Source organism: Sinocyclocheilus anshuiensis, unplaced genomic scaffold, assembly GCF_001515605.1.
Source record: "Sinocyclocheilus anshuiensis isolate Anshui unplaced genomic scaffold, SAMN03320099.WGS_v1.1 scaffold1623, whole genome shotgun sequence".
In the NCBI taxonomy this organism is placed as follows: Eukaryota; Metazoa; Chordata; class Actinopteri; order Cypriniformes; family Cyprinidae; genus Sinocyclocheilus; species Sinocyclocheilus anshuiensis.
In genome coordinates, this window is record NW_015553403.1 from 476,828 (window position 1) to 492,712 (window position 15,885).

The 15,885-nt window shown below is 36.9% G+C and overlaps 1 protein-coding gene across 1 annotated transcript in view; it reads left to right on the forward strand.

The window, feature by feature from the left end:
- The first annotated feature begins 6,022 nt into the window (after positions 1–6,022).
- LOC107668308 (neural-cadherin-like) overlaps positions 6,023–15,885 on the forward strand; it is a 132,260-nt gene continuing 122,397 nt past the window's right edge. Inside the window, 2 exon segments of the mRNA XM_016460147.1 lie at positions 6,023–6,083; positions 6,178–6,912. Coding sequence (XP_016315633.1) covers positions 6,219–6,912 — 694 coding nt within the window. The 5' untranslated portion in view covers positions 6,023–6,083; positions 6,178–6,218.

A 15,885-nucleotide genomic window follows, 5' to 3' on the forward strand; every position in this document is an offset into this window, starting at 1 on the left:
TTTTTTTTATTCAGTTATAATGAAAAATGTAACTGTTGTCTTAACCCGTATGACAATCTTTGAAAATAAAATTGTTGTTCAAAAAAAAAAGTAATATGCATTGCTAAGAACTTCATTTGGACAACTTTAAAGGCGATTTTCTCAATATTTAGTTTTTTTTTTTGCACCCTCAGATTCCAGATTTTCAAATAGCTGTATCTCAGCCAAATATTGTCCTATCCTAACAAACCATACATCAATGAAAGCTTATTTATTCAACTTTCAGATGATGTATAAATCTCAATTTAAAAACATTGACACTTATGACTGGTTTTGTGGTCCAGGGTCACATTTGATCAATTTATTCCATCCTTTCTGAAAAAAAATGTATTGTGTAAAAAAAAAACTGATGCCAAACTTTTGAAGGATGTATCATTTATTATAAAGAAATGTAGCCCAAATACACTTTACAGAGAGAAACCTTTCATAAAAAAAAGAAATTGGACACATAGTGTCTAAATACTTTTTGGGGCTTACTGCTGCACTTATTATTGATGGTTTATTAAAAAAAAAAAAGGTCAGTCAAAAAAAGGTTCAAACCTCTCACTAAAGCAAGAAATATTCCACTCAGCCCCAGCAGCTCACATGAGGGCATAAGGATAAGGGGCTCTGCCCTCCTAAGGCTGAATTTCAGAAACACCCCTGGTTTGGTCCAAAGTGATGGTGATTGGAGTGAAAGGAAAGCTGCTGTCACAGGCAAAGAGCTGGTGTGTAAATCTGTTGAGAGGAGCTGAGAGGTAAGGACACATGCATTAGGACAAGACAGGCTGTCCCTCCATTGGGGGGATGGAGACAGAGAGTGATGTTCAACTATGGAGATTGATGAGCTGTCTCTACTCTAGCAATTGCATAGGTCACAGGAGAAGAACGGTGTCATTCTCTCTCTCTCTCTCTCTCTCTCTCTCTCTCTCTCTCTCTCTCTCTGTCACTCTTTCTCTAACGTGCTTTTCTCTTTCTGTTCAACTAAGCATAATCTTTCACACATATCTATCTACCTGTCAGTCCCAGACCTCAAAGAGCACAGTAGATCTCTTTAATATACAATATCACTTGTTTAATGTAGAGCAAATAGAGACTTTTGTAGAATTTCTGGATAACAATTGTTTTCAAATATATTTCTCAAACATTTCCTTGCCTTCCATTGACCAGACAAACAGGGAGTCTTGGACCAAACTTGAACCATTTTTGGAGCGAATGTTTCTGAGTTTGACTGGTTCGTATGCTCAAACCAAGTTTTGGCTGGTTAGCCCCTGCTGGTAAATGCTGTAATTACACAAACTGGGCCAACAAAAGTGTATCCTTTGACAGCCATTCAAAAATGTGTGTCCTGATATTTGTATTTTTTTTTTCCTAAATGAAAAGTGGTTTTCAGGTATAGACCTCCAAACCTTAAAAGTGCTACAAAGCCACAACATTTACAGATTTTGGGGGACTGACCTACAGATGGATGAGTTACTATTTTCTCTACATATTTAGCTGGGATAGAACAGTATTTTAATAACAAAAGATTACACACTTTAAAGGTGCTATAAGCAATTTCAAATGTTTTTCTAACTTCAGATCCAAACTGTGCTCAGATTTGCCAAGATACCAAAGTCTACAATGATTGTTTCTATAATTTTTGTTGGCATGCACAATATATATTATTCCATATTGAATACCAGAGCTGAATTTCAGCTGATGTTCTTTTTTTAATCAGTACTAATAAATTATCACTGTTAAATATAATCTTTAGCAAATTTCAAAATTAATATAAATTTTTCATACTGTATATTATAATGTTGTACTGCCTAAAATCACTTGTAGCATTTAAAATGATTGCTTTTATTGTTAAGTTAAAAAAAAAAAAATATTTAGACAAAATAGTTTTTAAAATCAGCTAATATGGGTTTAATATCAGTTTTAATATTTTAATATTAGCTAATTTTAAGTTATTATCAGTTATCGGCCACAATATACAAATTGTCAGCTTATCCTATTGGCCAGAATTTTAATATTGCTGTATTCCTTATATTTTGATTGTCTGTATTTTGAACGCAATGATCAAGAACCCTTCAAGAAATGAGCCAACTGTAAGGTAAAACTGTACTGTAGAAAGTTGTAATGAACATGCGTTTCCACAAGAGAGAACAATGCAGATGCTGTAATGATGGGATGAACCCCGAGGAGGAAAAGAATGCAGGAGATGGATTTGGAAGTGCTGGTAGGAGGACGATGTGACAGAGAGAAGCAGCTCTGCAGACTCTGATTTAAGATGTTATCACTAGAGTTGCAGGGACGGGCCCGGGGACCGTCCCACATGCCTGCCTTTCTGTCAGTGAGCATATGAGGAACCAGTCAGCAATCTGATACACCAGACAGGAGAACAGAGGCTGATTCTGTGCATAGAGAGAGGAGATGGACAAGCAGGGCTACTCTCACTGTTGAATAATTCTTTCTCTGTCTGTGATACAACAGGGGTGGAGGCAAAAGAAATCCACCTGGCATTCATTTGACTGTCAGTTCTCAGATTAAAGAGAGAGCACATAAGGGATGGAAAGAGAAGAGAGAGAGAGTATAGATGGAAATGAGGAGGAAACAAGCCAGTGATGGCGAGAGAGAGAATTCTTGTCAGTTCTGGTGACCTTTGACGGAGAAACTCAAGGTTTGTGAGATTGCCGTCTTTCCCTCTCCATTCCTGTCACTTTTTCCACAGAGAGGCATGCCAAAATATGATGAAAGACTGGTGTGAGTGGCTGTGACACGACATTCGACACCGTCAACTCGAAACCCATTCGGCTGTCACACGCACACACTGCCTCTTGGGGTAAATTGCTGTAATTTGTGTTTTATGCTTCTCAAAGAGAGGTGGTGAGGAGGAGGCGGGCTGCTGCGGGGGCTTTCATGCTTAAACAAGTCTATTTGACTTTAGAGAAATGTGCAGGTGATTGCTTTAATCCATTTAAAGCATGCGCACATCTTTCAGCTATAGCTTTCTGAGCACACCGCAGCATTCAGATGGTTCTTTCTCCCGAAATCAAGCAAAGAAATTTCAAAGAGGGAAATTGAGGTAGTATTATTAACATATTTCTGAGAGGTTATGTCATGTCATATCTTGTATATACAGTACTCTGTATTGTGGGAATGATTACGGTAGGTATGACAAGGTGAGGCATATGTTGAGCTGATGGGAATGAGGATAAATATTCCCATGTGTGGATCTTTTGTTTTTCCGCCTTGCCTCATCTTTGGCACTGTGCTCATTCATCACAATTGACAAAGGTTGAGCGCACATCTGAGCGCAATATGGACACGTGCACTGTACCATCATACGAGACTGTCTCTCAAGAGACATTAAAGGAATAGTTCACCTGAAATCAGAATTTGGTCATTGTTTATGCTTCCTTATATCATTTCAAATCCATATGACAGTGTCTGGAAGAGAGAAGAAGGGCTGGGTATCGATACACATTTCCCAATTCAGTTCAGATGCTGATTCGATTTTATTGAAACCCATGACTCATGTTTAGTCATGTGACGCATATTGTACCAATAAATATCTACGGTTGTGCCATCATTGCTGTGCCTGTTGTGTCTCATTGAGCGTTTATGACATTTTACATATGCGAAGAAACGTGATTTCAGTGTTTTCAGACATCTCAGTGTGGATGAGCAACTTTTGTAAAATGCTTAAAAATGCTAGTGTGGATGGAGAGTGCTTAGTTTTATACATAAACTCTGTTTTCAAATGTAGCCGGATTAATGTGGATGTAGCCTCTGATTCACCAAAAAAGATCCAGCCTATAAGAGTCACCTAGCCTAGAGAGGAACACAAACATTCTCCAAAGCTTCTCCATTTGTGTTCAACAGAACAAAGAAAATCTACAGGATTGAAACAACATAGGAGTAAATAATGACTGAATTGTTAATGTATTCCTTGCAGTGATAAAAAGCCTTGACAATTTTATATTTCTGCAGCAACAATTAACTGAGAATGACTTCAAAACCTTAAAATTGACAATAATTTTCTTTGCACATCCACACAGAGCTGAGCAGAAAAATTCTCTGTAATGAATCTCCCACTATAGAGTCCACAATAGCACTCATATCAGTTAATTTCATTTCCATTTGAAAAGCATTTTGATTTGAATAATATTGTTACTTAACAAAAGAAAGAGACTGGAATCGGGCCCATCCTATTAATCTCCTTACCTTGACAAAATGGACAATACATGCAGTATGTGCCCATTATGCATTTCTATCATGGAACATCATGGAATACCCAGCACTTACAGAGTAGCACTAATTATCAAACTGAAAAGAATGAAAGGGAAAACAATGAAATGTGGTTTAATAGGAAAATAGTTATGATCAGTAGTGTGCAATCGTGAATTGACCTCATGCCCCCCCAAAAAAAAGATTTTGTTTGCAATAAAAAACGGTTCCATTTGTTAACATAGGAAATAAAATATTCTCTAGCTCGGTCCTAGGATATTTGATGTCACAGGCTGATTTGTTTTGATCTCACCTGTCTGTGAGTGTCCATTGTGCCTCAAACAGAATCCATCAGTCAGATGACACTGAGAGAGGAGTGATATAGTTATGGAGTCTGCAGCAAGGCTGCTAAAGATAACCAACCAAACCTTGATCCCCTGTCTTTCAGAGGCAATATGCCACCTAACAAAGCAAAAATGCAGTAACTATGCCAAAACTGAAATAAGAAAAAAGTTCTTGAAAGTTTTGGATTACATTTTGATTAATTTGATATCAAATTTCACACTCCATTATCTTTGGATCTGAGAATAGTTGAGCTAAAGCTGTCTATCACGGGACAGATTATAGTCTAAAAGACCTGTTGTGACCAGTTACATAAACTGCTTAGACTTAGTCTTATAAGTCATATAATTTCAATAAAACTGGTCATAACCTTTTTTTAAACATTTACATAAAACATAAATGGCCTAAATTTAATCCGAAAAGTAAGACCCCCTGTCTAACTGCTACTTGGTCAGACTACTTCTTAAGGCACAACATAGTAGCTTTATTTATGCAAATTCTGGGATTTCATCACAGTTCAGTTGTAGAAAATGTGTAGTTACAATGTTTTGCCTTTTGTAGGGCAGTGAGTTACCCAGCAGGCACTTGTCAAATGTGGTGTTTAGCACATCAGTCTTTGGATAAAGAAGGAATTTGGAAAATGTTCACAGTTAGATTAAATAAAAATGTACTACACGTCTGTAGCATTCTGGGAAATTTCTATGAATTAAGCATTATTCTGTCACACGTCGCAATCCAGACAATTGATTGCATTTCTGTTGTTTCTCAAGACACTGGATATACACTGATCTCTGATACGCTATTTTAAAATAATGTGTTCTTTAATAACAAGCCTTCTGTAATGACAAAGCTGAATTTTCAGCATCATTAATCCAGTCTTCAGTGTAATGCGATCCTTCAGAAATCGTTCTAATATACTAATTTGATGTTGAAGAAACATGTCTTCTTATCAATGTTAAAAAAAAATCTACTTAATATTATTTATTTATTTTTGTGGAAACTGTGATAAAAAAACATTTCCAGGATACTTAAAAAATAGAAATTTCAAAAGAGCAGCATTTATTTGAAATAGACATTTTTGTAACAATTTAAAGTTTTTCCTGACAAATGTGTCCTTGCTGAATAAAATTACTAATCTCTTTCCAAAAAACAAACAAACAAAAAAAAACACTTAGGCTACTGAAAAAGTAAAAAATAAATAAATAAATAAAAAAGCTCAGTCTGAAATTATTAAAAAAGCCATTCATCTATTTAAACTGCATCCCACCCTGCAAACGTTCGCTTGGTGACTGCATGGTGAAAGATGCATATTTATTTAAATTTAGTAGGAGGGTCTATACATCTAGTCCAACCCTTCCGTCACTTTGATTGGCTATCATTTTGAAGGCGGGGCCCCGGGTACCACATGGAGATGCTGTGTATCGGTGGATGAGGGAAGAAGTGAGCGGTTGAATGATGCCGGACGAGGAGCTACACACAATATATTGACATCTTGTATTGAAAACTTACAATGCAGATAGTGTGCAAATAGTTTATTTATCTTTTTCAGTGGTGGTTTGGGCTACATTTGTAGCATGTTATTGATGCATAAGGGATAACAGTCAGATTTTAAGGATAGACAGAGTGGCAGAATTGATGGAATAATGAGGGCGCATTTACGGAACCCGACTTTCTTCAGATTTCCTACCGCATGTTTTTTAATTATTTTTCTTACCATTTCTAATGTGCATTCGGCTGTTTTTTATGGACAAATTGAGGAAGGCGCACCTCCTGGAACTGTTGTCGATGGGTTTCTTTTTCCTCTGGGAGACAAATGCAATGAATTAAACATGGTTGGATTTAAAACAGTTTTAACAGGGGAGGACTCGTCGGATTTTTCACTTGAATATCTGAACAACTCAGGATTCGTTTTAAAAACCACCAAAACTTTTGACAGGGATTCCAACTCGAGATTTACAGTGAGCGCGCGCTTGCCGCGCTGCAATATAACAGCCGAAGAAGTGACAGTTAAGATCGAGATACTTGATCAAAACACCGATAAGCGACATGTTAACGCAACAACTGACAGTATAGAGATTCTTACCGATGCTGAAAGCCGAGTTAGGAAGCCAAGAACCGTTTCTGAAAAAGTATCCTATACCATTACAGTTTCTGAAGATGTCAAAGTCGGAGGCTTGATCTTTACGGTACCGGACCAGAAGTTCGAGAAGAAATGGTTCGAGGTGGTTTCGGACGGGAACTCACCGGTCCAGATAGAAAGAGACTCCGGACGCGTGTACTTGGCGTTTCGTTTGATGTCAACAGCCGAGGTCATGGTCAAAATCCACAACATGAGAGGTATTTTATATATACAGCCTTTTTAAATTCACAGTTTACGCATTCATTTGTATGTTTTAAAGGGATAGTTCCCCCCAAATGGCAAATTCTGCCATCATTCACTCACCATTATATTGTTTAAGATCTGTATTGACTTTCTCTCTCCTGTATACACAGAATGACTAGACTAACAGCCTCAGTCCCCATTCACTTTCATTACATCTTTTTCCGTACAAATAAAGTAAATGGTGACTGAGTCTCCCTAACGTCTCCGTTTGTGTTCTGCCGAAGAAACTGTCAAATGATGACAGAATTTGCATTTTGGGTGAACTGTTCCTTTAACTTCGCATGCTAATCTGCAGTTAAGATTTGAAAACTGAGCGCTAACAGGAGAGAGTAGCTATCATCTCAGACCGTCGATATTTCCATCGGGGTTGTTTGCTTTTCCACTGCGCCTTGCAGATTTACTGAAATCACAGCGCACATTTCCGATAGGCCTATGCGATAATTTTGTGACATTTGGGGACATCTACTGTTAAATTTTAAACTAAAGTTTCTCCTGAGGTCTAATGTAAAAAAAAAAAAAATAACAATAACTCAAAAATATGCAGTCATAATGCGTTATTTATTGATGAGATGCAGCATATGTTATTTGTAATAATGTAATTATAAATTGCATGTATCTGGAAGGCACCTTTATCTTAAGCAATTTACATTGTATTCAAATGCACTTTTTTTATCGGTTCATGCATTTCTTGGGAATCAAACCCATGACATTAGCACTGCTAGTGCCACACACTACTGACTGAGCTACAGGAACAATATAAATTCATTGAGAGAATATGTTTGAGTTCTCAAGTTTTCCACTTTGTTTTACTCACCTATAAGTGTGAGATGTTTGTCCTCATGGTTTGGTAATCAGGTAAACAAATATTAGAGAATGATTAAGTGACAAGCACAAGCTTCAGATGTATGTTCAGGTCCCATTAAGATGTTTTCTTTAAAATAAAACATACTGAACTCATCAAAGAAACTGAGAAACTGGAGCAAAGGAACAATCTTTGATTGGTACACCTCTGACTGTATTACACTAATGCACTTTGCCGGGTAACTCAGCTTAAATGATTGTGAAACAGATACATTAGGACATATTGCATAAATTCAACTGAGCTCACTCTGTATCATCAAGTAACCGGGTTCAAGTGAACATAAATGTTATGGAGAAAGTCTTCTAATTATGACTGTGAGTTTAGCTTAAGTGGTTGAGGTCATGCAGGTCTGATTTCGCAAATCAGAGCTCTAAAAGCCAACCTTTATTAAACTGTTTGTTTGGGATAATTAGTGATATTTATTCACCTGGAAGTCACCAGACGGCACATGTGGTCTCAAATACCTTCACTGGGGCAGGATGTGTAGTTGACGTTGGGGGATATAAATGTTTGTTTTTGCAAGCGAAAGTTCCAGTCCATCACCTGAATACGCCATTGGGGTTTTTTGTGACTCTGATTGAGGTCGTCTCAGTGATTGTTTGACAGTGTGAATTCAGAGATCGGATGAATATACCTCTTGACATGTTTACTGAAATCGCTACTCTGAAATAATGGCGCCAGAAATAAGAGTTATTGTGTGCATTTCTGTAAAGTATACCAAGCAAATCCTTTGAGGAATGTCTTGTCTGTTGTAATGGCCTTGCATCCACTGATTGGAGAATTACAGGATAATTTAAGTTGGGATGAGCTTGTTAGAAAGTTCTATCATCAGCAGTGAGCAAAACAGATGTGCCTTTTTAAAATGAAACAAGAGGTTTTTCCTACACCTAAGAATCTGTGTAGCGTCTGCCGAACACATGTCTGGACTATGGGTGGGCTGTATGACCAAACTCCCATATATTTTATTACTTGTATACGTCATTATATAGTAATTTATGAAGGAAAAACTATATAAAAAAATTATATATTAAAAAAATGCATAAATCAATTTTTGTCAGATAATACAGTGTATGTTAAAGATACTTAATGTAATTTGATTATTTTCTCTTATTTCTTCAGTAGTGTAAATTGCACATTTGATTTTATTCCAATTCACAACAAGCTTGCCATTAGATTTTGTTTTGATTTGATTATGATTTATTAATGTATATTTTAGATATACGGCCCATTTCGGGCTGGTTTAAACTGGCAACTTGTTCTTTTGAGGTGTTTGTGTTTAGTTTTGATTTATAAAAACGGTTGATAGTAGGTTGCATTGCATGTTTCTTTGGCATGCCAGCCATTTCTGTTGTTTCACCATACATATTCCGTCTGGTCTGCATTTTCTATCCTAATCTGGTCTACAAAGATCAGAACTGGTTGTGTTTTAGCCTCTCTGTCATTCCAACAAAGCCCTCTCTCTAAAACTCTACAACACAGTGGAGTGTCCTCTCCACTCTTCTGTGAGAATTCAGTACAATGGGAACACAGTCCTGTTGGCAGTAGAAGAGCTTTGTATCTAATTTTCGGAGGCAGTTTGAAGGACTTTCTCTCTCCAAACGCTTGTGTGGTGAAGTCAAGCCAATGCAGGGTCTTCTGGGAGACAATTATTTTTGAATCCATTGTGAAGCCTCATGCTAACACAGTATGTTTGAGTGCTTTTGGAACGGCGCTATTTGTTTTGTCCCATTTATCTGCGAAGTTAGGATGAGAAAGTCCCATCTGTGTTAACAGAGTGAAGACATACTCACTCATAGTCCCCGTAGTCTTTGATATCTGACTCATAATGTTGCTTCTCCAGGTAACAACCGCACAGTAGGATAGATTTAGACCGGTTTTATGCCAGACATTTTCTTTTGAGATTTTCCTTTTGTTGCAATTGGCATTTAATCAGAATTAGCAGTTTATTTGTTGTTGTTGCCAGCAAAAACAAGATATTGTCATGCACATAAAAATTACAGCTGTGCTCATATAATATCAATATAGTGTGATTCTGTTACCTTGATATTTCTTTTATATACTTTAGATTGTCTGTTGATATTTTTTTGATTTATTTATGCATTAAACAACTTCCTGGGAATCAAACCTATGACTTTGGTACTGCTAGCTTCATGCTTTAGCATTTGCCATCACATTTGGCCTGTCACATTTGTATAATAGCAGTACTGGATGAGAGACACCAGTATGGTTGACTCACCCCAGTGTCAATTGCCATTTCATCAAGAAGCCACTCATAGAGCAGAGAGGCTTAACAGTTTGTCCTGCACAATTAGCATTAGCATTACTATGCAGCGCACACAGTTGGGGACCGCGGGGCAGATTTCTAATCCTCATAAAGACCATCCCTGTGGTGCCTTCATTGGCTTGGTAAACACTGATAATGGCTTGCGTGTTGTACGCATTCTCTTTTATTCCACCCTTAAAGAATCCATACACCCATGAAAGTTTAAAAAATCCTCATGAAGAACAACTTTATCTGTCTTTGAACACTGTGTAGTCTGCTTGAAGAGCTTATCTAGTGGGTCAAAAGAGGAAACAAGGATGAATGATTGAATGTACAGGTGCATTTCAATAAATTAGAATGTCGTGGAAAAGTTCATTTATTTCAGTAATTCGACTCAAATTGTGAAACTCGTGTACTAAATAAATTCAATGCACACAGACTGAAGTAGTTTAAGTCTTTGGTTCTTTTAATTTTGATGATTTTGTCTCACATTTAACAAAAACCCACCAATTCACTATCTCAACAAATTAGAATATGGTGACATGCCAATCAGCTAATCAACTCAAAACACCTGCAAAGGTTTCCTGAGCCTTCAAAATGGTTTCTCAGTTTGGTTCACTAGGCTACACAATCATGGGGAAGACTGCTGATCTGACAGTTGTCCAGAAGACAATCATTGACACCCTTCACAAGGAGGGTAAGCCACAAACATTCATTGCCAAAGAAGCTGGCTGTTCACAGAGTGCTGTATCCAAGCATGTTAACATTGAATTACTGAAATAAATGAAATTTTCCACGACATTCTAATCTATTGAGATGCACCTGTATAGTATGTTCAAGTGACTGTTGGAAGTCATTTGATGTTTACTTCCAGTTCCCTGCATATATACTTTAAAATGCATGTATTTAATTAGATAACATTTTTCAATTAACAAATTAAACGTTAGCGTTAGTTCTGGCAGGTCACGTGAGTCAAGCTTGCATCAGCTGATTCTCAGCTGATCACATCTACCTATAGGAATACGACACCTACCATTCCTATATAAGCTCTATTTAGTATTATTCAGCAGCTTTTCAAGTACATTAATGATATCTGCCTTGTTCTGTTCTGTTAACCCTAGGGGGGTTATTATTGCTGCTCTCCCTGCTCATTCATGACAGGCTGCATGGATGGACAGGGAGGTTTTTGCCCAGAACAGAACCATACCGCCAAATCAAACTTTATGCTAAGTATCTATCATTTTGACGATAGTGGTCTTGACAGAAGTAAAGTTATTGCAAACTTTCACTGTAGCATCTGGGTCAGTCCTGGGTTAGCACTAGTTCCTTGAAACACAAGCTGATCTCTTGAGCACATTTCAAGGTACATGTACGAGTAGGAATATTTTGCACATTTTTGTTCCTTAGAACTACAACTTAAGTCCACATTTAATGATCAAGATCGCTCAAAGTTCCACTTGCAGGGTCAGTTTATAATGGGAAGGGTTCAAGTTGACCTCTTTTTTTGAATCATTTGGAAAATTAAAAATGCTCAAGCAACCTCCATTGGACCACTTCAGATGGATTGACCCATCTTACATTGTGCCATAGTATCCAAAGTGTGGTTTTCTAGCATTCAAAAAAATGAGTATTGACAACTGTGACAAATCTCTGTCATTGTGAATGCTGGATACTAACGACAGCGTGTATAATGTGTGTTATTAATGAACCTCAACCATTAACCATGGGGTTTCCATCCATCTTCCATTGGACGTTGTCACCCTCAGTCACCTCATTCATGTCAATAAAAGTAAATCAAAAAGGGGGCAGCAAAGTGCAAGGGCATAGATTGGTGACCTTGTGTGCTTCACTGTGATATTCACAGCTCTGAGACAGTGGAGTTTAGTGGCTTCCTTTTGGCTCATGACCCTTTATATTCCAATCATCCTCCTCCTCCCTCTGAGCTCAGAAATGTTGAGTGTACTTTAGTTGTGATTAGGGACAGCCCATAGGAAAATGTATTGCTCAGTGGTTGCTTTTCCTAAGCGCAGGAGACTTAGATGAGATTCTCATATATCTCTCATTTTAGTATCAACAGCATTTCAGATGTTTCTCCTAAAATTCCTTAGGAGAAATGGAAGTAGACACAAACGAGACATAAGACACGAGAAATATTTGAGAAAAAAAGAGTCAAAACAGAGAATGTGTTGGAAGAAACAGAATATCTCTTTATTGTCTTGTATTGTCAGAGCAATCTCTATCAAGACTCCATTATATGAATATTTTATTGCTCAGTGGTTGCTCTTTCTAACCTCAGGAGACTTAGTTGTGATTCTCATGTATTTCTCATTTTAGTCTCAACAGTGTCTCAGATGTTTCTCCTAAAAATCCTTAGGGGAAATAAACGTAGACACACCTGAGACATGAGAAAGTTCTGAAAGAAAGCAATCCAAAATGACAATGAGAGAGAAACGTGTGAGAAACATGGGAGATCTCTTTATTGTCTTGCTGTAATCTCTTGCAAGACTCCATTATAAAAATGTTTCACTGCTCAGAGATTGCTGTTTTTATTGCAATGGGGTTTTTCACCTTTAATGGTCAGGACAGTAGGAGTAGAGACAGGAAACAATTGGACAGGTGATAATTGAATAGGACCAGGAAAGTACCTTTAGCTGGGATTCGAACCCATGTTGTCTGAGGTGCAGTTGTGTCTTCACATTGATGTGCTGCCCACAAGGCTATGGCTCTGACAGAGGTTACTCTATGCTCTTTTAAACAAATGTAAAAAAATTTTTTTGCTTTGTTTAGTATTAAAATTTTGTTTTGTACTGCCCATTTTGCATGTATGCAAATATAGGTTATGGTTTCCTCTGTTTAATCACTGTGCAATAAAACACTGTCTACATAAAACAACTTCAAATATGACAAGGCATGTATTGTCTTTGATTGAAATGGTGTAGATAAATGACACCGAAGCTAACCAGAGGGAAGAAAAATAAAATAAAAAAGAGATCTCTTTACCATTTCAAATATTTCTCCTACAGGAATGAGGTTACCTTAAGACTGAAACAACATCACACACTGTGCTCAGTTTTTTCTCCTTAGCTAAAGACCCTGGATCGCTCACAATTGTCTCTTTTAAAGCTTTAGAAGCGATCTTAACAACATCACACACTGTGCTCAGAAATTTCTCCTTAGCTAGAGACTCTAGATCTCTCACATTTGTCTCCTCAAAAGTTTAGAAGAGGTCTCAACAACATTACACAGTGTGCTCAGATTTTTCTCCCACACTAAAGACTCGAGAGCTCTCACATTTGTCTCCTCTAAATTTCAGAAGTGATCTCAATAACTTTACAAAGTGTGCACCAAGACAAATGCCTCAGGAGACAAATGTGAGACTACCAGAGTCTTTAGACTAGGAGAAATATCTGAGCACAGTGCGGGATTTTGTTGTGATCTCTTCTGAAGCTTTAAAGGAGACAAATGTGAGAGATCCAGTCTCCAGCAAAGGAGAAAAATCTGAGCACAGTGTGCAATGCTGTTGAGATCTTGTTTGAAACTTTGGAGGTTGAGATGTTAAAGAGATCTCACTTTTGATTTTTCTTTCCTATGGGAGCTTGCCATTTTGTCTCCCACATGCACTTGATTTGTTCGAAGGATTGCCTCTTTTATCACACACTAGCCTAGTTCAAGTTTTGTACACACCCAGGTCACGAAGAGGCCTGTCTACTCCTGTTAAGCTCCCCGACACTTAAGGTGAAAGGTGGAAAAATACTCATTCTTTGCTACTAATGCTGCCTTCACGTGCTATCGGAAATTTCCTATTTCCCACTTATGAAGTTGTGATTACGAGCTTGTCGTATTCAAGTGCTTTAATTTCAGAAAGACTCAAATGTAGCATCCCATTGGTTGACAATCATATAAATATACACAGCGCTATACATGCAGTTTGCTGACAATCCTGGACTTTTGGTCAAATACGTGCTTATTTCACTGCTTATAAAACATACAATATGATCGTTCATATCTAGCCTATAAATACACTACTTTAGCGACAAGACAAAGGGATGTAGTTGTTGTGAGAACAGCATTGACAGCAGCAATGGTTGTCCCCTACACCATGTTTAAAGATTATGACCCGCCCAACTCGGAAACTCTGGTATCAAAATTATTTCAGAATTTCCCAGTAGTAAATATATGACTTGAGAGGCGTTCACGTCTAATTTCTGATTAGGAAACTCGTATTTACGATAATTCCGATAGCATGTGAAGTGGAATTTCGGTCAAATACATGCTTATTTCACTGCTTATGAAACATACAATATGCTTCGAATGATTGTTCATATCTAGCCTATAAATACACTACTTTAGCGACAAGACAAAGGGATATAGTTGTTGTGAGAACAGCATTGACAGCAGCAATGGTTGTCCCCTCCACCATGTTTAAAGATTATGACCCGCCCAACTCGGAAACTCTGGTATCAAAATTATTTCAGAATTTCCCAGTAGTAAATATATGACTTGAGAGGCGTTCACGTCTAATTTCTGATTAGGAAACTCGTATTTACGATAATTCCGATAGCATGTGAAGGCAGCATAAGTCCAGAAACATATTTTATACAAGTATGCTAATACATTACAATTGTGTTGACCCATTGTAAAACAATACAATAGTATTCTAAATAAAGTCTCTTATGATCACTAAACCTGCATTTATTTGACAAAAACTGCAATATTGAGAAAAATTGTTACCATTTAAAATAACTGTTTTCTATTTTAATATACTTTAAAATGCAATTTATTAATGTGATGGCAAAGCTGAATTTTCAGCATCATTACTCCAGTGTGCAGTAGTGTCACAGTAGAGCAGTAGAGCCTTCAGAAATCATTCTAATGTGCTGATTTGGTGCTCAAGAAATATTTCTTGATAATTAGGGATTCACCGATACCACTTTTTCCAGAACGAGTCCGATACGATCCTTTTTTATTTTGTATTTCATAGCATTTGTAATTTTTAAAAAATATATATATAATGTATATATTAGGGCTGGGTTTTGACACAAATTTCACGATTCGATTCGCATTCACAATCTTGCGATTCGATTCGATTACCAGTTCAATTCGATTCAATTCAATATCGATTATTTTGGATATATATCAGGCACAGAACATGCCAAATTTTCTCAAGGAAAAAAAAAATCTCAACTAATGCTGTAAAATAGGCTATACATGAGAGTCAGTTGGTACTACATTACTATAATATTGAAGGTTAAAATTGACTGATTTGTTAAAATTACACTTAATGAATTTTTAAAATAATAAAGTTACAATTACATAATAATATTTCTACTTCAATTCGTTTATTTTTTATTTTTTTAAAATATAAACATAATGGTGGCTGTCATAAAAACTTGATGGATTTATTCAAACATAAATTAAACATTGAAGAACAGTAAAATTTATAATGAATATGTTATATGGTGCAGATATTTAGCAAAATGCCCCTCTCTACAGTTTATTTTTCTATCTGACTAATGAGTTTATGGTCACCAAATATGTTTTTCTGTTATATTGACGTCTTTGCGCGGCTGAAACACTGATTGAGCGATTACATGAGACAGGATACGGCTTGTAAAGTTGTACTCTTTCTTTTAACTTACCTTCGGATGTTTAATCATGTTTATTTTGTGCTGAAACTGGTATTAATGTGGAGAAGATTATCATTTCACGTGCGCTACGCGCTGCCGCATCTGTTGATCGAGGCACTACAGCGATCTGTCACTCCACATTAAACAGCGCCAAAACGGCATTTACTGTTTGAAT